The sequence below is a fragment of the Oryctolagus cuniculus genome, chromosome 11 (genome assembly GCF_964237555.1).
Source record: "Oryctolagus cuniculus chromosome 11, mOryCun1.1, whole genome shotgun sequence".
Lineage (NCBI taxonomy): Eukaryota > Metazoa > Chordata > Mammalia > Lagomorpha > Leporidae > Oryctolagus > Oryctolagus cuniculus.
The window spans coordinates 311,588-331,941 of NC_091442.1; the positions used below are offsets into that span (position 1 = coordinate 311,588).

General features: G+C 63.2%; 1 protein-coding gene across 2 annotated transcripts in view; it reads left to right on the forward strand.

The window, feature by feature from the left end:
- Positions 1-20,354, forward strand: part of ZBTB46 (zinc finger and BTB domain containing 46) — a 33,673-nt gene that overhangs the window by 8,917 nt on the left and 4,402 nt on the right. Inside the window, exons 1-3 of one of the 2 annotated variants that reach the window (XM_051829110.2) lie at positions 2,248-2,385; positions 5,264-6,149; positions 12,332-12,616. In XM_051829110.2, coding sequence (XP_051685070.2) covers positions 5,297-6,149; positions 12,332-12,616 — 1,138 coding nt within the window. In that variant the 5' untranslated portion in view covers positions 2,248-2,385; positions 5,264-5,296. Of the gene's footprint in view, positions 1-2,247; positions 2,386-5,263; positions 6,150-12,331; positions 12,617-20,354 lie in introns of those variants that run through there. The other variant, XM_051829108.2, reaches the window with a different exon arrangement.

Sequence of the window (20,354 nt, forward strand, 5' to 3'; positions counted from 1 at the left end):
AGGACCGGCCTCACCTGGCCTGCACCCTGCGGCCACTCAGCTGACCCCAGTCCAGCTCCTCGTAGGTCTGGGTGACGTCTGATGCCCATTTCTTGCTGTGCGGTCCCAGTTCACCCTGAAGCCCCGTGCCGTGGCCCTGGCCCCTGCCACTCTCCCCTCAGTGTTGGGGACACCTGGGAGCTGGTGTGACCGTGTCATTATCTGTGCTGTGGACACTGAGGACTTGTCAGAGAGCGCCCACTACAGAACACAGCTCTCATCTGTGGCCGTCCCCATGTGTGCACCGCCCACGCGTGTGCATGTCTACCTGTGTCACCCGATGAGTCCATGTGTGTGTATCATCCACACATGTGCATGTCCACCTGTTCATGTTGCAGGCCACATATGTCCTTGTGTGCGCATTGCCCACACGTGGCCCCGTATGTGCACCGCCACACGCGTGTGCGTGTCCGCAGCAGGCCTGATGGGTTGTGCCGAGCAGATGCTGTTGCCCTCGGCTGCTAACACCTCGTGGCGCGGTGGGTCTCAGACTGCGCGTGCGTTTTCCTGCTAAGCTGCTGATTGGCTGGAAAGGTGTGCAGCTGGGTGGGGCGGCCTGGGAAAATCCTCAGCGCTGGCGGCCGCAGGGCCGGGCTCCCTGCCTTCCCCTCCCCTCCAGGTGGCATAGCCCCTCCCACACTGTTCCCACTCCAACCAGATTCCGGGCTGGGGGCGGCCTGGAGCAGGGCACAGAGAGCCTCTCCCCGCCGGTCCACCACCCCAGGCCACTTCCGGGACGCGGGCCGCCCTCGGCTGCCTTTTCTCTTGTGCACCTGAGATCTCTTTCTGGGACCTGGGTCTTCCGTGTGCCAGCTCCGGGGGCTGCTGTGTGGGCCCCTGGCCGGTGGCTGCCCACACGAGCACGCCTGCCCCTGCAGCCGTGGCCGCAGGAGCCCCAGCCCCCGCGAGGAGTCTGGGCACTGTCCTGTGGCTGCTTGCCCTCAGGCATCCTGGTCACCAGGTCTCTGCCCACTCCCTGGCCAGGCTTCTCCTCAGAGAGCTGAGCTCTTGGCCACCGTGTCTCCCACCAGCCTCTCGAGGTTCCAAGCCGTCTGGGCTCCCCAGTGCGGCTCTTCCACCCCGAGGACACAGCCAGGGCTGTGGTGTGGGCCAGGGTGGCCTCCGTGAGGCCTGACACTGGTCTGGGACTTCCTGTCCCCACACGTCCAGCTCCAGAGCTGGGCTTCCTCCGAGGAGCCACTGCCCCTGTGAGGGTCTGGCGAGAACTCAGGCTGGAACTGTCCAGTTCTTGCCACGGTCACAGGCCAGGGCTGGCACAGGAGGGCCGTCCAAGGCCAGGAGTCCATGGTGCTGGCCTTGGGCCTCCTCCCGAGGGCAGCTGCCCGCCCCATACCCTCACAGCTCCGTGAACCCCACCCTACTCTCTGGGAAGGGGTGGGGGCCCCAGGCCTCGCTGCTGCTGGGCGTGGGAGAGGAAGGGTCTCTCCAAGGGGTGCAGGGGGGTCTGGAAAGAGGAAGTGCCCGTGTGGTCTGGGGGTGCGTCAGGCACAGAGGGAAGTGGCTCAGGTGGCTCTGGCATGCAGAGCTGGGGAGGGGGAGGGAGAGGGAGGAACTGAAAAGGGGGGGGAGGGGCCTGGCCGCAGCCCCCAGCCCAGGGCCAGGGCCCAGGCCAGGCAGCCGGCGTGAGGACCTGGGGCTTTGTGGCAGGTGCCGTGCCAGCCTTTGCCACAGTGACTTGTCTGGTGCTCCAGGGCCACGCTGGCCATGCTGCTGAGGTGTTCTCTGCGGTCAGGGGCTCAGGCCGTGTGGATGGTTCCCCTGGGAAGTAACCACCGGGGTGGTGTCTGTGGCTGGAGCCAGGCTGTGGGCTGCCTGGTGGCTGCCCGTGCAACAGAACAGCCTGCCTGGGCTGGCAGCCTCCTCCGCGGCGGTGCCCAGGGGCTGCCCTGGGTTCTGAGTCAGGAGTCCCAGGAGGGGCGTGGCTGGTCCCCCGGGGGGGCCTGCGGTGGCCTCACCCTATCCCCCACGGGCGCCGGCCCTGGCTGAGAGGCCCCCCCACGACCTCGCCTTGAGGGAACCAGCGCTCGCCCCTGCCCAGGGCCTTGGTTGTTGGGGTGGATAAACAAGTATTTTCATGAAAATAGATCCTGATCCACTTCCACACAGCAAACTGTACCTCCTTGGAGAGTGTAATTGGGTGAGTTACCTGCGTCTACACAAGGATACAGCCCCGTGTCCTCGTCTGTCTTCCTGTGGTGCACGTTGGCTGTTTCCAGCTGGGGGGCAGGGGCCCACGGACTTGAGCCGCGTCTGCTGCCTTCCGGGGTGAGCATTAGCAGGAAGCTGGAATCCAATAGGAGCGGAGACTCCACCCCAGGCCCTCCGGTATGCGATGTGTGTTCTGAGTGGTGCTTTGTTTTTTAAGATTTATTTATTTTTATTTCAAAGAGAAAGAGAGGTGTCTTGCATCCGCTGGTTCACTTCCCAAATGCCGACAACAGCCGGGGCTGGGCCAGGCTGGACCCAGGACCCAGGAGCTCCACCCAGGTTTCCCACAGGAGGGGCGGGAACTCACGTACTTGAGTGTATCTGCTTCCCAGGTGCATTAGGGAGCCAGGTCAGAAGTGGAGCAGCCGGGACTCGGACAGGTGCGCTGGTGTGGGTGCAGGAGCCCCAGGCAGCGGCTTAGCCTGCTGGGCCACCACAAGGCCCCATGTGTCTTACCCACTGCACCAAACACCTTCTTTCCAAGCAGAGTTGGGAATAAAACGTTTACGGGGCTGGATTAACACGCCGCCTGCAGCACTGACATCCCAGTGAGCGTCGGTTCGAGTCCCGCCTGCTGCACTTACGATCCGGCTCTCTGGTTTCGGCCTGGCTCAGCCCCAGCCAGCAGATGGAAGATCTCCCTCCCTCTGTAGCTCTGCCTTTCACATAAATAAAAAGTAAAATGTTTACAAACTTTGTCGGAGGTGAAATAGCCTGTGCCGAAGTTAACGGGCGATGTTGGGGTTCCATCGGCCGGCCAGCAGGGGGCGCCAAGGCCCTGTCCCTGCCTGGCAGCCCAGGTGCCCACAGCTTTGTGGATGGGCGTGGATGGAGAGGAGGGCTCAGCCACGTCCATTATTTCACATCTACAGAGAACAAGTCGGTGAAGCCTGTTTTCAGAAAAAATTACTCATTTTTATTCACTTGAAAGGCAAAGAGACACCCACACAGGGAAAGCAACGGGACAGCCACCTCCCCACAGCCAGAGCCGGGCTCCACCAGGTCTCCCGCGGGGGTGGCGGGGACCCAGTGCTTGGGCCGCCCCCTGCTTCCTGGGGCCTGTTCCCCGGAAGCTGGTGCTCCCCAGTCATGAGCAGCACTCCCGTGTGGGGTACAGGGGTCCCTGTGGCTGCTTTGCCCCCACGCCGCGATGTCTGCTCTGAGCGTGTGGTGCAGCCAGTGGGAGGGGCCTGGCCGTCCTCAGAGCCTGGGGGGGCATCTTCAGCACTCCTTCCGCCCGGGGCTGCAGCATTCCCTGGCGGTGACCCCAGCTCAGACGTTGGTGGATGAGGTTTGTGGGGTGCGGCTTTCTCGAGCACAGCCATGAGGTGCGCGAGGCAACTCAGCATCAGAGAGGTGACTTGGTGTTAGCGGGGCGACTTGGTGTTAGCGGGGCAACTCAGCATCAGTGAGGTCACTCGGCGTTAGCGGGGCGACTTGGTGTTAGCGGGGCGACTCGGCGTTAGCGGGGCGACTCGGCGTTAGCGGGGCGACTCAGCGTTAGCGGGGCGACTTGGCGTTAGCGGGGCGACTTGGTGTTAGCGGGGCAACTCAGCATCAGTGAGGTGACTTGGCGTTAGTGGGGCGACTCGGCGTTAGTGGGGTGACTTGGTGTTAGTGGGGTGACTTGGCGTTAGCGGGGCGACTCGGCCTCCTGGCTCAGCGTCGCCTGACTCTCCCTCCGTGGCTCTCTCTGTCGGGATCGTGCTGCCCGGTGCTGGGCAGGGGTGGACTCCGCCGGGCAGGGCAGGCTTCCCTCGCTGCCAGTGCGTTGTCCGGAAGCTTCCCTCTCGGGGTCCACCAGGGCGAGGTCTCCTAGGCCCCCACGGACGTCCTTCAGCTGCTGAGGCTCTCAGACCTGAGGCTCGAGTTCGGGTTTTCCAGAGCTTCTAGGCATCTGGGACGTTCCTGGGGCAGAGGGTCCCTGAGGGCGTGGCTGTCCCCTCGTGTGCAAACTTTCTTCCCAGATGAGGCTGCCTGCCCCTCTCCTGGCCCTGCCCCTCAAAGCTCCTGTGTCCCCACGAGGGAGGGGCTTCGGTCTCACTTCGCTCTCAGGTGGTGAAGCCGAGCGAACCTGGAGCCTCCGGGGCTACGCTTGTGGCCGGTGCCCTGGCGCCCGGGTGGAGGCTGCTCCACGCCCGCCCGCCCGGCACAGCCCGGGGACAGCGGCGCGGCTCACCCGCCCCGGCTCCCCGGCCTCTTCCGACCGCTGCTGTGCTTGCTGCCGAGCAGGTGTGGCCGGGACGCCCGCAGCGGGGCTGGCGCAGGGCAGAGGCAGGGCTGCGTAGGGGCCGGTGTGGGGCAGCGCCCGGCGTGGAGATGAGGTACTCGTCCGGCCCCACGCCGCCGGTTCCCTCCCGGGGTGAAGGCTGGAGGGGCAGGGACCCAGTGTGGGGCAGACCCTCCCTGCCGTTGGTTTGAGCTCAGGTTTTTAGGGTCACAGCTGTGAATGTTTGCTTTAAGTTCTTGCTCTGTGGGCTTTTGTTCAGGAATTGCTATTTTTTGGTTTCTTTTTCTAAAGACTTATTCATATTTGAAAGGCAGAGTTGCAAAGAACAAAGGAGGGAGAGAGGAGAGGCAGAGAGAGAGGTCTTCCGTCAGCTGGTTCACTCCCCAAACGGCCACAACGGCCAGCACTGGGCCAGGCGGGAGCCAGGAGTTCCATCTGGTTTCCCATGTGTGTGCAGGGACCCAGGCACCTGGGCCATCTTCTGCTGCTTTCCCAGGCTGTCACCACGGAGCTGGATCAGAAGTGGAGCAGCCGGGACTCGAACCTGTGCCCTCATGGGATGCCGGGGCCGCAGGTGCAGCTTTGCCTGCCGCCCATGTGGTCAGCCCCTCGTCTTTCTCTGTCCGGGCGTTCAGCTTTCCTGGGCTGTTTGTTGGTTGTGCCCAGCCTGGAGCTCTCCCCCTGCCCCGTGGCCAGCACGGCCCCGCCGCGCCCCGCTTGCCCTCCCCTGGCGCGCGTGGGTGACGCCCTGGTTCTCACCCGCAGGCCCTGTAGAGGAGGCAGCCCCGAGACTTCCCAATGCACAACCGAGAGGAAGATATGGAAATCGCGTCCCACTACCGACACCTGCTTCGTGAGCTCAATGAGCAGCGGCAGCACGGGGTCCTGTGCGACGTGTGCGTCGTGGTCGAGGGCAAGGTCTTCAAGGCGCACAAGAACGTGCTCTTGGGGAGCAGCCGCTACTTCAAGACGCTCTACTGCCAGATGCAGAAGTCGGCCGAGCAGGCCACCGTCACCCACCTGGACATCGTCACGGCCCAGGGTTTCACCGCCATCATCGACTTCATGTACTCGGCCCACCTGGCGCTCACCAGCAGGAACGTCATTGAGGTCATGTCGGCCGCCAGCTTCCTGCAGATGACGGACATCGTGCAGGCCTGCCACGACTTCATCAAGGCCGCGCTGGACATCAGCATCAAGTCGGACGCCTCGGACGAGCTCTCCGAGTTCGAGATGGGCGCCCCGGCGGGCGGCAGCACGGAGGCCCTCATCTCGGCCGTCATGGCCGGGAGGAGCATCTCGCCGTGGCTGGCCCGGCACACGAGCCCTGCCAACTCCTCCGGGGACTCGGCCATCGCCAGCTGCCACGAGGGAGGCGGCGGCTACGGCAAGGAGGACCCGGAGCCCAAGGCCGAGGGCCCCGAGGACGTCCCCCCGCGGTCCCTGTGGCCTCTGTGCGTCAAGGAGGAGCGGGCGTCCCCGCCGCACCCTGGGGCCGGCGCGCCGGGCTCCTTCCCCGGCCGCAGGAAGAACCGCAAGAACAAGGAGACCGTGCGGCACATCGCGCCGCCAGCGGAGGACGGCCGGCCCAGCTCCCCGCTGCCCTCCTTCCTGCCCACCTCAGGGTGGCCGTTCGGCGGCCGAGACTCAAGTAAGCGTCTGTGGGCTGGGGGGGCATTCCCAGGCTGCCACGGCCGCCTGTCGCTCTGGGTGATGGATGAGAGTCCCCAGGCATCTGTGTGTCCTGCCCAAGGAGGCCGCCGGACCTGCCATGGTCAGGGGGATGTGGGCTGGGGTCTGCGGGGGTGGGAGGTGTGGGCTGGGGTCTGTGAGGGGTCGTGTGGGCTGGAGTCTATTGGGGGCATGTGCTGGGGTCTGCAGGTGGAGGGTGGGGGCTGGAGTCTGCAGGGAGGGGGTGTGGGCTGGGGTCTGTGGGGAGGGCATGGGCTGGGGTCTGCGGGTGGAGGGCGTGGGCTGGGGTCTGCGGGTGGAGGGCGTGGGCTGGGGTCTGTGGGGAGGGCGTGGGCTGGGGTGTGCAGCTGGAGCAGGTGCTGGGCGCTGTGGTATCTGAGTCTTCTATGAGTGCTGCAGGGATTGGAGCAGCTGTCGTCCGTGCCTCTGGCATCGTGGGTGTGTGTGGGTTTTAGGTGGGTGTCCTGTGCGCGTGGTGTCTGTGAGTGCATAGGTGTATGTATGTGGTGTGGGTGTAGGTGTGTGTGCGAATATGTGTTGCTGTGTGTGTCAGCATGTGCGTGTCTAGGTATATGTGTGGCTATACATGTGCGTGTATTTGTGTAGGTATGCGTGTCTGTGTAGGCGTGCTTGTGTCTGTACATGTGTGTGTGTGTGTAGATGTGTGCGTGTCCACAGGCGTGTTCATGTCTGACTTTAGGGGCTGCTGTGGTCAGGCAGCCTGTGGGCAGGGGTGAGCATCACCCGGGTTTGACCGCAGGCCGGGGTGGGTCATCTGGAAGCGGCTCCTCGCCACCTGCTGACGAGCGGAGCGCAGCGACCGTGAGCTGACCGCTGGCACTGCCTCTGCTGGACTCACGCTGGCAGTGAGGGGCGGGTGCCTTTCTCCCAGCCTTGGGGCTGTGGCCTGTGTGCTTCCTGGGAGCTGCCTGCCCACAGGGGCCCCACCCGCATGACCAGGAGCCATCAACCTGGGGGCACCTGTGCTCAGACCCCTGCCTAGAAGGTTCTCAGCAGGGTGGGTTGGGGACCGGTTCCGCCCTCCTCGTCTGAGAGCTGGGATGGGCCTAGCAGCAGGGGTCCCCTACGGGTTAGTGCCGTGGAGCAAAGCCAGAACTTGGTATGTGTGGCTTTTATTCTAGCATTTTTTAAAGTAAATGTTAGCAGATGGAAGAACCCCCCCCACCTTCTCACTATGTGTAACTCTACCTATCAAATAAATAAATAGGGTGTCAGAGAGAGAGGAGGGACAGATTGATCTTCCATCCGCTGGTTCACTCCCCAAATGGCCACCATGGCCGGGCTGGGCCAGGGTCTCCCACGTGGGTGCAGAGGCTTAAGCACTTGGGCCATCCTCCGCTGCTTTTCCAGGCCACAGCAGGGAGCTGGATCAGAAGAGCAGCAGCCAGGACTCAGCCTGCGCCTGTATGGGATGCCGGCACTGCAGGCAGCCCCAGCGCGCCAGCCCCAGCTGCACCATTTTAAGCACTGAATTGCCTGTCCACAGGCATCAGACCCATCGCCCTCATCACGGCACGGTTTCCTCCTGGAGACACCCACCACCCAGCCAGCGACAGCTCCCTGCCCTCAGGACCCTGCTTTGAGACTGTAGCTTTCCTCAGATACGTTGTAGCCCCCTTCCCTCGGATACATTGTAGCCCCCTTCCCTCAGATACATTGTAGCCCCCCTTCCCACTGCTGTGTGTTCCCCATTCTCAGTACAAGTTCTCAGTGGTGCCACCCTGGAGACGCCAGGGGCACCTGCCCCCGAGTTGTGACAACCAAAAATGTCGCCAGACCGTGCCATGTGTCCCCTGGGCAGCCCCCAACCACGGAGTTTAGGTTTCAGGAAGTTCCCCCCTTTCTGCTGGCCAGCGGGTCGCCCCTGCTCTGATAGGCCGGAGCAGCAGCAGCCGGGCGGTGGCGGGCTCAGAGGGCCGCCCTCCAGGGACAGCGGCGTGAGGAGGAACACGTGTGCCTGCCCGTGGGCTGAGTGGTTTAAATGCTGCTCTGGACAGAAGGTGGCTTCAGAATCCGACAAGGGCTCTCGGCTGTGCATGTCTGTCCCAGCCTGTTGTCCCTGGGGTTGCCAAGGCAACCGAGCTGCCTCTGCTGGTGGCTGTGCCTGGAGGCGAGGGTGTGGGCTGGCGCAGGGGATGCCCTCTGTGACCCATCTGGAGGCCGTCTTGTTTTCATTAAAGATTTATCACATCTCACCGAGGGGATTTTTTTTTATTCTCATTCCATTTATAGGAGGAAACATGCTGGGTGGTTCCTGTGGGCATTTGGGCCCTGGGCACAGGTGCTCGGCACGCCCAGCCCTCCAGCAGGGGCCCCTGCTCTGTCCCGGAGCTCCCTGGGGAAGCAGAGGCCATGACCTCCTAACCCGGTGGCTTCCACAAACACGCGTCCCAAAGTGCACCTCTGAGACAGGGCGGTCACGCGAGGGCTGTGGCCTCACCACCCTGGGGGCCCTGAGGGAGCTGGGGAGGCCCCCGGTCAGTAGGGGCCCCGCCCTGGTCACCCTGCCTGCGGCCCAAACAGGGTGGCTGGCTGCAGCTTCCTGCTGACCTGGCTGTGAGTCCGTGACCGGCTCCCCCGGCGCAGGCACTTGGGAGTGAGCCAGCAAATTCTCTGTTTCGTAAATAAACAGGTGAGAAGGTTTTGCAGGAGTGAAGCCCAGGAGTGAGATCTGAGGGTGCTGTCCTTTGTACTTGAATGTAACTGTAATCTTTAATTTATTTTTATTTATTTGAAAGGCAGAGTTACAGAGGCAGAGAGATCTTTCATCCACTGGTTCACTCCTTAAATGGCCGCAATGGCCGGAGCTGGGCTGATCCGGAGCCAGGAGCCAGGAGCTTGTTCCGGGTCTCCCATGGGGTGCAGGGCCCAAGCACCTGGGCCATTCTCCACTGCTTTCCCAGGCCACAGCAGAGAGCTGGCCTGGAAGAGGGGCAGCTGGGACTCGAACACTGCAGGCCAGGGCTTTAACCCACTGCCACAGTGCTGGCCCCTGGAATTTTTTTCTTATTATTACTTTTTATTTATTTTGTATTATTGTTACTTAAGAGACAGAGCTTCTGTCTGTTGGCTCACTCCCAAATGCCCAGGAGCCTGGAACTCCATGAGGGTCTCCTGCGTGGGTATCGGGGACCGCAGCCACCACTGCTGCTTCTCAGGGTGCCGTCGGCTGGAAGCTGCGACCAGAGGCAGAGTCAGGGCTTGAGCCCATGCTGCAGAATGGGAGTGCAATCCTAGTTGCCGCACCTGCTTGCCTGCTCCTAACTGGAATATATATATATATATATTTTTTTTTTTTTTTGACAGGCAGAGTTAGACAGTGAGAGAGAGACAGAGAGAAAGGTCTTCTTTCTGTTGGCTCACCCCCCAAATGGCCGCTACGGCCAGCGCTGCACCGATCCAAAGCCAGGAGCCAGGTGCTTCTCTTGGTCTCCTTTGGGGTGCAGGGCCCAAGCACTTGGGCCGTCCTCCATTGCCTTCTGGGCCACAGCAGAGAACTGGACTGGAAGAGGAGCAACCGGGACAGAATCCGGCGCCCCGACCGGGACTAGGACCCAGGGTGCCGGCGCCACAGGCAGAAGATTAGCCTAGTGAGCCGTGGCGCCGGCCTGGAGTGTTTTAACAATGAAAATTTAGTTGAAAGGCAGAGAGACACAGATCTCATCCACCACTGTTTCACCTCCCAAATGGCTGCAATGGCCAGGGCTGGGCTGGGCTGAAGCCAGAAGCCAGGAGCTTCATCCAGGTCTCCCATGTGGGGTGGCAAAGACTTAAGCACTTGGTCCATCTGCTCGTTCCCAGGTGCACTGGCAGGGAGCGGGATCAGAAGTGGAGCAGCCAGGACTTGAACCGGCGCCCACATGGGGTGGAGGTAGCCCAGTTTCAGCAGGTGGAACCTTCCCGGCGCCTGGGACTGCCCCACGATCAGGGACGCGCTCCGGGGCCTGGCCTGCATCATCTCCCCACCTTCGAGGGGTGCAGGGCCCCGTGGAGCCCCCGTGTGCTGTCCTGTTCTCCCCAAGGGCCGCGTGAGTGAGGCAGCGTGGCACCAGGTGGCTGGAGTGGATGCCTGCGTGTTGTGCCCGTGTGGGTCTGTGCGACCCCACTTCAGCCCCGGCTGCCCTTCCTCAGGCCCCTCTGTCTTACGCTGCAGGCTGTGTCTTGGCCGGCTGCAGCCAGCTGGCTCGTTCATTCTCCCGGTGGTCACGTGGGTGGTTCCCAGTCGGCTGTGAGGAGGCAGCTGTAGGGAGCTTCCCCACAGGCGTCTCTGGGAAAGCGTGGGCCAAGGGGTGTCCCTGCATGGCTGTGCCGTGCCACGTGGGCATGAAGCACCAGCAGTCACCTGGCCGAAACGATGCAGTTTAGCTTTTAGGCTTTTTTTTTTTTTTTTTTTTTTAATTTGACAGAGAGAAAGGTCTTCCTTCCATTGGTTCACCCCCCAAATGGCCGCCATGGCCGGAGCTACGCTGATCCAAAGCCAGGAGCCAGAAGCTTCTTCCAGGTCTCCCATGCGGGTGCAGGGGCCCAAGCACTTGGGCCATCTTCTGCTTTCCCAGGCCACAGCAGTGAGCTGGACTGGAAGGGAAGCAACTGGGACTAGAACCCGGCGCCCATATGGGATGCTGGCGCCGCAGGCAGAGGATTAACCAAGTGAGCCATGGTGCCGGGCCCACTTTTAGGCCTTTTTAAAGGCAATTTATTTTATTTTTTAAAGATTTATTTACTTGAAAATCAGAGTGAGAGCAGAGAGAGAGGGAAAGAGCTACTGATCCTCTAGCCACTGGTTCACTCCCCAAGTGCCCACAACAGCCAGCGCTGGACCAGGAGCTCCATCCAGGCGTCCCACGTCGTGCAGGGACTGAAGCACTCAGGCCAGCACCTGCTGCCGCCCGGGTACAGTAGGGAGCGTGACTGGAAGTGGAGCAGCTGGGACTTGAACCAGCGCCCACAGGTGGCGACTGCCCTCTGTGCCAGAACGTTGGCGAGAGGCTGGTGCGAGGTTTGCCCAGTGCTGTCCGCTGTCACCTGCTGGCCGCCTCCACCCCCACCCCGCAGCTTCCTGATCCAAGGATGCAATGGGGGTGGAGTGAGGAGCTCCCAGGGAGCACGTCTGTGCCGATGGCAGGCGCTGTTTTCCTGGGGGTCTGTGTCGTCGGAGGCACCGTAGCCCCCCGGGGGTGCGTGCTGAGCTGTGCAGACACGGAGATGTCCTGTGGGCAACTCGGGGTCCTGGAGCCACCTCCTGTGGATGCTGACCAGTGCCTGCCGTGGCCTCCTGCAGGGACTGTCAGTCTGAGCCCCAGCGCACCCTGGGGACAGCAGGTGGTGGCCCCAGCCCTCCCTGCCAACCTCGTGGGAGACCCGGGTTGAATTCCTGGCTCCCATCTGGCCAAGCAACCGGGAAGTGAACTAGCGGTTGGGAGATCTGGCTTGCTCTCTTAAACAGATTGATTCAATAAAACAGAATTTCTTATGTGATGTCCCTGCACCTGTGTGGGAGACCTGGATGGAGCTCCTGGCTCCAGGCTTCGGATCGGCGCAGCTCTGGCTGTTGCGGCCATTTGGGGAGTGAACCAGCGGATGAAGACCTCTCTCTGCCTCTCTGTAACTGTGCTTCTCTGTAACTCTGCCTTTCGAATATATAAATCTTTAACAGTATGTATTTTTCTTCATATTATGAAAGGCAGCGAGGCGGGTGCATTAGCGGAGCTGGCCTGGAAGTGGGGCAGCCGGAACTGAACCCAGGCGCTGTCTGAAGCCTGCAGGTGGCCAAGGGGCCAAACCGCCCCCAAACCTCTCTGTTAGTTCCGCTGGCTGCCTGTCCTTGGGGGCCCGCGGGTCTCACCTTCCCCGGAGCCCAGTTCCTCTGTCCATCGTGGAGCTGCTTGGGGGCGTCGCTCCGACGTGGGTGGGGGCGGGTCTGCTCTGAGCGCCTCCTCTTCCCAGGTGGGGACGCGAGCCCGAGGGCAGGTAGTTGGCCCTGCCCAGGGTGGGTGGCCTGGCCTTGGACCGAACCGGACTGGACCGAGCGGGTACGGTCGCTGCGAGGCCCCGCCCCCTCGGAGCCCCGCCCTCCCCACCTGCGGCGGCCGTGACTGACGTGTGCCCCTCCCCCCCCAGGTGCGGACGTGGCCGTGGCGGAAGCCAGCTGCTCCGACGGCCGCGCAGACAGGGCCGAGCTGTGCGCGCACGCGGACGAGGCCCTGCTGGGCGGCGCCGCCGGCTTCCTGGGCGCCGCCGACGAGGCCGACAAGGACGCGGCGCTGCAGCAGGCGGCCGCCGTGGCCAACCTGCGCGCCGCGCTACTGAGCAAGAACAGCCTGCTGTCCGTCAAGGCCGAGGCGCTGGGCGACGACGGCGCGCTGCTGCTCGAGTACCTGCCGCCGGGCGCGCACTCGCTGTCGCGTAAGTGCCGTGCGCGCGCACCGGGGGCGCGCGCGGGGCCGCGGAGGGAGGGCGGGAGGTCGCCCGCGAGACCCCGCAGGGGTCGCCGCCGTCGGGGCGCCGAGCGCGCAGGGGCTCGCGGGGGTTCACGTCCGGGCGCCGAGCGAGAGGCGGCGCCGGGGTGTCGTCGTTTCCGCGGCCGCCGCGCGTCCGGCGTCGCGACCCTCGGCCGGGGCGCGGGAGCGGAAGCAGGGGCCGGGGCTCACGCTGTGCCCGGCCTGGCTCCCCGGGGACCTCGTGTGCCGGCCGCGGGTTCGGGCCGCGGCCTGAAGGGGACGGGGCAGCGGGCCTCCGCGTCCAAGTCGGGAGAGCCGCTGACTGCAGCAGGTGTGCCGGCTGCGTGGAGCAGCCCAGCGGCCCTTTGCGGGTAGTCCTGGAATGTTCTAGAAAGCCTGAAGTTGGTTCCTGTGTCCGTGGCCCGGCTGACACCGCCACAGCCGACTTGTGCCGCCAGGACTTAGGTGCAGCTTCTGCTGTCGCTTTCTCAGCGTAGGCCTGTGTGTCACCTGTCAGTCACCTGTCAGTCACCCGTCACTGCCCGTCGAAGCTCAGAGCTGGACCCATCTCTGTGGACCCATCTGGGACCTTGGCACGTTTGTCGCCTTCATGGGCTTCGGGAAATGCCTTAAGAATCGAAACAGCTCGGAATTCGTGGAGGACCAGGAGGCATCCCCCTGCGGCCTCAGTGCTGGTGGTGCTGGGGGCTGGTGAGGACGGGGGTCTTTCCACACCGCGATGCCGCGTGGCCGGCCGGCCCGGGAGGCGTGGAGAACAGCAGCAGCCTGGCTTTGCTTCCTTTTGTTGGAAGAACGTTTCCTGGTGGATCAGGACCCTAACAGGAGCCCACCCCGGCCCCGGAATTGGAGCCGTTCCCCAGCAGAGGGCCTTCGGACTCACTCGGAAGATCGGCTCCCACGCCAGGGTCGGCCGGACTCCCGCCTTCTGCCCAGAAGGCCGCCGTGGGAGCCTCTGCACTGGGACAAGCCCCACCCGAGCCCCGGGCACGGGGCCACGACTGCCGCAGGGACACGGACGGCCGCCGGGTCGCTCCGTGGTGAGGTTCGTTTCCTGTGTCCCCAGGGTCTGAGCCCCTCATGGGGACGCTGACAGCCACAGAGGGGAAGCCCCCCACCCTCCTGCCACCCACAGCTGCAGGAGGGCCCTGGTGACTGGACAGACAGAGCCCACGGAGCCAGCGCCGCCCCGCCCAGGTGAGACATGAGGGCGGCCGCCCCGTTGTCGCTGGAGGGGCAGCGCCGTGTCGGCCCCGGGGAGCCGCGTCCAGGCGGCAGGCGCAGCGGCCGTCCTAGGTCAGCGAGGCCTGCAGCGGCCGTGTCGGCCCCATGGTCGTTCCCAGTTACAGTGGGTGCCATTTTTAGAGTATTTCTCTGAACTTTTTAAAAAGAAGATTTATCTATTTGAAAGGCAGAGTTACATAAAGGAAACAGAGAGAGAGAGAGAGGTCTTCCATCCGCTGGTTCACTTCCCAGATGGCTTACAACGGCCGGAGCTGGGCTGATCTGAAGCCAGGAGCCAGGAGCTTCTTCCGGTCTCCCACATGGTGCAGGGGCCCAAGGGTTTGGGCATCTTCCACTGCTTTCCCAGGCCGCAGCAGAGAGCTGGATCGGAAGTGGAGCAGCCGGGCTGGCACTGCGTTACCTAACCCATTGTGCCTCAGCGCTGGCCCCCAAGCTCTTCCTGACCTCAAGGTGTTTATTCCACTCCAGGTCCCAGCACAGAGCCGTGTGGCCAGGCTCAGCCAGGCCGGCTTCTCAGCATCGCCCTGCCTGGCTCAGGCTGTGCACCTGCTCCTGTGCCGCCCTGAGGCAGCTGGGGAAGGGCTGGGCCGTGGTTTGGACTCTGGCATTGGTCAGATGCCCCCTGCCCGAGTCCTGTCTACCCGGATTGGCTTGGTGGCGGCCATGGGCGTTCTGTGTGCTGAGAATTCACAACAGCCTTCCGTTCCAGGTGGCCGCTGAGGGGCCGTCCCTGCAGCCACGCGACAGGGACGCAGGTGAGTGGCAGGTGACAACGCGTGGGCCACAGGTCTTGACTGAGTTTCCGTTTCCTGACTCTCTGTGTCTCCGGTCCTAGGTCCACTCCTCCTGGGACCTGGACACCTGGCCGGGCCGTGGCCTCAGGACCACTGCAGGAGCCGGCAGCTGGTTGTGAGCAGGGCCACGGCTTGTCTAGGGCCAGCGCCGGTGTGGCTGCACTCCCCGCCCTGGCCCCTGGCCCCTGGCCCGGACGGCTTTGCTCTGAAGTCGGCCGAGCCGCCCCACAGGACACCCCCACTGCTTGCAGTGGTCTCAAGGCAGGGCCCAGCCCACTGGCGCCGACATCCCTGCCCTGGACGGCCACTTGTGCCTGCCTCGCCGCTGCGGCCTGGGCTGTCCAGGTGTGCCTGGCCACCAGGGACGGCCTGCCCAGCTGCCGGGACAGAAGCAGACAGTGAGGGGTGGCCGAGGGGCAGTGTGCTGGGGGCAGGGGCTTCATCCGTGGTCCCTGGAGTCCACCAGCTGCCAGGGCCCAGCGCCCCGATGGGAGCCAGTGGGGCAGGTGCACTTCTGTCTCCAGGTGACAGCTTCAGCTTGGTTAGGTCACGTGGCATTGCTGCCTTTTGGGGCAGAAAATTATGCCGCTCTTTTGAGAAGCGGAGCCCAGGAGCTCCCCACTGTTTCCTGGGGAGGTCAGAGGACTGTGCCCGGCTATGGGGACCTCATGTTTTCTGTTTTCCATCTTTTAAAAAAAAAATACGTCTACATATTCATTTATGAGGCCAAGAGCGAACGAGCTCTCGTTGCTGGTTCATTCCCCAAACGCCCGCGGTGGCCGGGCTGGGGAGTCAATCCCTGTTTTCCACAGGTGCAGCAGGAAGCTGGGTGCCTGAGCCAGGGCCAGCACTGCCTCCCAGGGTGCAGGTCTGCAGGAAGTGGGTGGTGGGTCCTGACCCCAGCCCTCTACCTCCACTGGACCCCTGGGCTCTGTGTCAGCCCCCTGGGCCCTGGGAGCAGGTGGACGTGAGGCCGGGGCGGGGCAGGTACTGATGGGCTGTTCCACAGGGGGGCAGGCATCTGGGGAGCAGGCAGCCCCCACCATTCCAGGACCGCGGCCAGTGCCATCCCCCTGTGCCTGCTCCGTTGCTCCAGTCTGCGGTCAGTCTGAGGCTGGGCAAGAGTTGGGACGGTGCCGCCCACAGCAGGGAGGCAGTTGGTGTGGCCGCCTGTCGGGGACCTGGAGCCTGGGACGAATCTGTGAGCGTCCTCCCCTGCTCACCCCCATCCCTGCTAAACAAGGACCCACTGTGGAGTGACAGAGGGTTAATAGCTGAGAACTTGCCCCAGGTGGATGTGCTGGGTGGGGACAGAAGCCCCAGGCAGTGGTGTGAGGAGTGAGGGTGACCTGTGGCCAGGCGTCAAGAAGCAGAGTCCCTGGGCCGCTCAGGGCTCCTGAGGCAGGGCCCTGGACGTGGGAGGCGGCAGGATGCAGCCAGCACTCAGCAGGTGCCCATCTTGTGCCACTAGGAACCCACAGCCTGAGATAAGAGACATAGTGGGGCCAGCGCTGTGGCGTAGCAGGTAAAGCTGCCACCTGCAGTGCCGGCATCCCATGTGGGCGCCAGTTTGAGTCCCGGCTGCTCCACTTCCGACCCAGCTCTCTGCCGTGTCTGGGAAAGCAGTGGAGGATGGCCCAAGTCCTTAGGCCCCTGCACCCATGCGGGAGACCAGGAAGAAGCTCCTGGCTCCTGGCTTCGGATCAGCCTAGCTCTGGCCATTGTGGTTATTTGGGGAGTGAACCAGCAGATGGAGACCTCTCTCTCTGTGTCTCTGTCTCTCTCTAACTCTGCCTTTCAGATAAATTGTAAAATAAGAAAGAGACGTCACCCACGTGGAACCCATACCCGGTCACACCGAAAGCAGAAGTCACTGCTGCTTGTGGGTGCTGTTCTGCGTAGACAGGGACCAGGGCAGGTGGCGGCCTGGTGGCAAGGACTCCAGTGAAAGCCCTGAGTCCTCATCAGAGCCTCCGGCTTTGATGGTGGCTCCTGACCCGCCTCCTGCTGCTGCACGGCCTGGGCGGCCATGGCGATGGCTCATGCCACTGATCCCAGCCGGGGCAGGCCAGACGTTTGGGGTGGAGGACTGGTCAGCCCCTCGGCAGGTGTCCAGGGAGTGAGTGTGGGTGGAGGACCGGTCGGCCCTCGGCAGGTGTCCGGGCAGTGAGTGTGGGTGGAGGACCGGTCGGCCCTCGGCAGGTGTCCGGGCAGTGAGGACCGGTCAGCCCTCGGGCTCAAGCCTCCGTGGAGGAGGAGTGCTGCCGCTGTTCCTGACACAGCCGAGCAGCAGGGTCGCCGCCCTTTCTGAAGGCGCTGGTGCAGCCTCTCCCGCAGGTCCCGCCCCTCGACACCTGAGTCTGGTTCCCTGGGACGGGGCCTGGGTGTGAGGGTGGGGTGGGGCCCCGGGTCAGCCCCATGAGCTGCCTGCTGTCCCTGTGGGTTGGGCATCCTGGGAGGGGGTGTCCAGCCAGGGTCCGCTGTGGCTGAGCAGTGGGTGGGCTGAAGAGGAAGACTGACAGCGATGGAGGCACGTGACGCGGCCACCGGGCACCGCAGGCGCTGTGCAGTGTGGGCTCAGGGTGGGCACTGCGGGGCAGCTGGCCTGCAGGGAAAGCAGATGCTGGCCACGTGCAGTGGCCACGTGCGGTTGCCACATGCGGAAGGCGGAGCTTGGGGTGAAGGCTGCAGGCTGGGCAGCGGATGCTCCGGGTGCCTGGGGCTGAGCCAGTGCTGCCACCGGATCTCGGGCCGGGCACGCGGCAAACCCCTGCGGTCTCCATGGGCCGCCCCAGGCACCTGGTTGCAGTGACGGAGACAGCCATGCTGAGAACCCCGGAGACGCGGTGGGGGTGGGGTGGGGTGCTGCGCTCGCCCAGGCTGGGGTCTGTGCAGGGCCCATGGGTGACGGGGAGCAGGAGTCTGAGGCCCGGAGCAGCAGAGCCGGCGTGAGGCCGAGGCACAGCCCAGGGGAGCGTGTCGGTCTCGGGCTCTGGGGTCGCGGCTGTGATCTGAGTGGTGGAGTGGGGGTCTCTGCCGAGACGTGTGCCCTGTGTGCCGCCGAGCCCTTCCTGAGGGGCCAGCGCTGCGGCGTAGCAGGGGAAGCCTCCACCTGTGACCCCGCGTCCCACATGGGCACTGGCTGCAGTCCTGGCTGCCCACGTCCAGTCCAGCTCCCTGCTACTGCGCCTGGGAAAGCAGTGGAAGACGGCCCAGGTAGTTGGGCCCTGTACCCACGTGGGAGACCCAAAGAGGCTCCTGGCTCCTGGCTTCAGCCTGGCCCAGCCTCAGCCATGGTGGCCATTTGGGGAGTGAACCAGCAGATGGAAGATTGATCTCTCTCTCTCTCTCTCTGTAACTCTGCCTTTTAAATAAATAAATAAGTAAATAAATAAAATATTAAAAAACAAACAAAAAGCCTTTCTGAGAACAGTTTGCACCCGTGATGATCTCGCCGTGGACAGCCTGGGGCTGGCGCTGCCACACAGCGGGTAAGGCCACCACCGGCACCACAGACATCCCGTTCGGGTGCCAGTTCTCATCCCGGCTGCTCCTCTTCTGACCCAGCTCTCGGCTGTGGCCTGGGAGAGCAGTAGAAGATGGCCCAAGTGCCTGGGCCTCGGCACCCACGTGGGAGATCCGGAAGAGGCTCCAGGCTCCTGGCTTTGGATCAGCACAGCTCCTGCCGTTGGCGGCCATTTGGGAGTGAGCCAGTGGATGGAAGACCTCTCTCTCTGTCTCTCCCTCTCTCTGTAATTCTGCCTTTCAAATAAAGAAAGTCTTAAAAAAAGTAAAGAAGTGGGGACAGCTTCATAAATCAGCAGGTAGGGGGCCGGCGCTGTGGTGCAGCAGGTTACAGCCCTGGTCTGCAGTGCCGGCATCCCATATGGGCGCTGGTTCAAGTCCTGGCTGCCTCACTTCCGAACCAGCTCTCTGCTATGGCCTGGGGAAGCAGTAGAAGATGGTCTAAGTGCTTGGGCCCCTGTACACGCATGGGAGACCTGGAAGAAGCTCCTGGCTCCTGGCTTCGGATCGGCCCAGCTCTGGCCGTTGCAGCCATCTGGGGAGTGAACCAGTGAATGGAAGACCTCTCTCTCTCCCTCTCTCTCTCTTTGCCTTTGCCTCTGCCTCTCTGTAATGCTATCGTTCAAATAAATAAATAAATAAACCTTCTTTAAAAAAAATCAGCAGGTGGGAGACAAGGTGGGGGTCGTGCTCGGGTCTGCTCCTTCCGAGGCCGATCGGACGAAGAGTTAAAGACCCCTCCCTCCCAGGGGCCACTGCTCGTGACTCGTCCGCGGGGCCCAGGAGCACCCCTGCTCAGGGCTGAGCTGTGTGTTGGAGATGCGTTTCTAAAGCTTCATTTGTTTATTAAATTTTCATTTTATCTGAAAGGCAGAGACAGGTAGAGGTCCTCCACCCTCTGGCTCACTCCCCAGATGGCTGCAACAGCCAGGGCTGGGCCAGGCCAGAGCCAGGAGCCAGGACTCCGTCAGGTCACCCTTGTGGGTGGTGGGGACCCGAGAACTTGAGCCGTCACCTGCTGCCCCCAGGGCTTGCACAAGCAGGGGGCAGAGGAGCTGGGGCCCCAGCCCAGGCCTTGACGAGGGATGCAGGCGTCCCACACGTGACTGAGCTGGCTGATGTTGGATGTGGGGTCCCACGTGTGACTGAGCTGGCTGACGTGGATGTGGGGTCCCACACGTGACTGAGCTGGCTGACAGGATGTGGGGTCCCACACGTGACTGAGCTGGCTGATGTTGGATGTGGGGTCCCATGCGTGTCTGAGCTGGCTGACAGGATGTGGGGTCCCACACGTGACTGAGCTGGCTGACACAGGATGTGGGTCCCACACGTGACTGAGCTGGCTGACAGGATGTGGGGTCCCACGCGTGACTGAGCTGGCTGACAGGATGTGGGGTCCCACGCGTGACTGAGCTGGCTGACAGGATGTGGGGTCCCACGCGTGACTGAGCTGGCTGACGAGGGATGCAGGCGTCCCACACGTGACTGAGTTGGCTGACGTAGGATGTGGGGTCCCACGTGTGACTGAGTTGGCTGACGAGGGATGCAGGCGTCCCACACGTGACTGAGCTGGCTGACAGGATGTGGGGTCCCACGCGTGTCTGAGCTGGCTGACAGCATGTGGGGTCCCACACATGACTGAGCTGGCTGACACGGGATGTGGGGTCCCACACGTGACTGAGCTGGCTGACAGGATGTGGGTCCCACACGTGACTGAGCTGGCTGACGTAGGATGTGGGGTCCCACACGTGACTGAGCTGACTGACACAGGATGTGGGTCCCACGCGTGACTGAGCTGGCTGACAGGATGTGGGGTCCCACGCGTGACTGAGCTGGCTGACGAGGGATGCAGGCGTCCCACACGTGTCTGAGCTGGCTGACAGGATGTGGGTCCCACACGTGACTGAGCTGGCTGACACGGAATGTGGGGTCCCACACGTGACTGAGCTGGCTGACGTAGGATGTGGGGTCCCACACGTGACTGAGCTGGCTGACGTGGGATGTGGGGTCCCCCACGTGTCTGAGCTGGCTGACATAGGATGTGGGGTCCCACGCGTGTCTGAGCTGGCTGACGTAGATGTGGGGTCCCACGCGTGACTGAGTTCCTGGGGGAAATGCCAG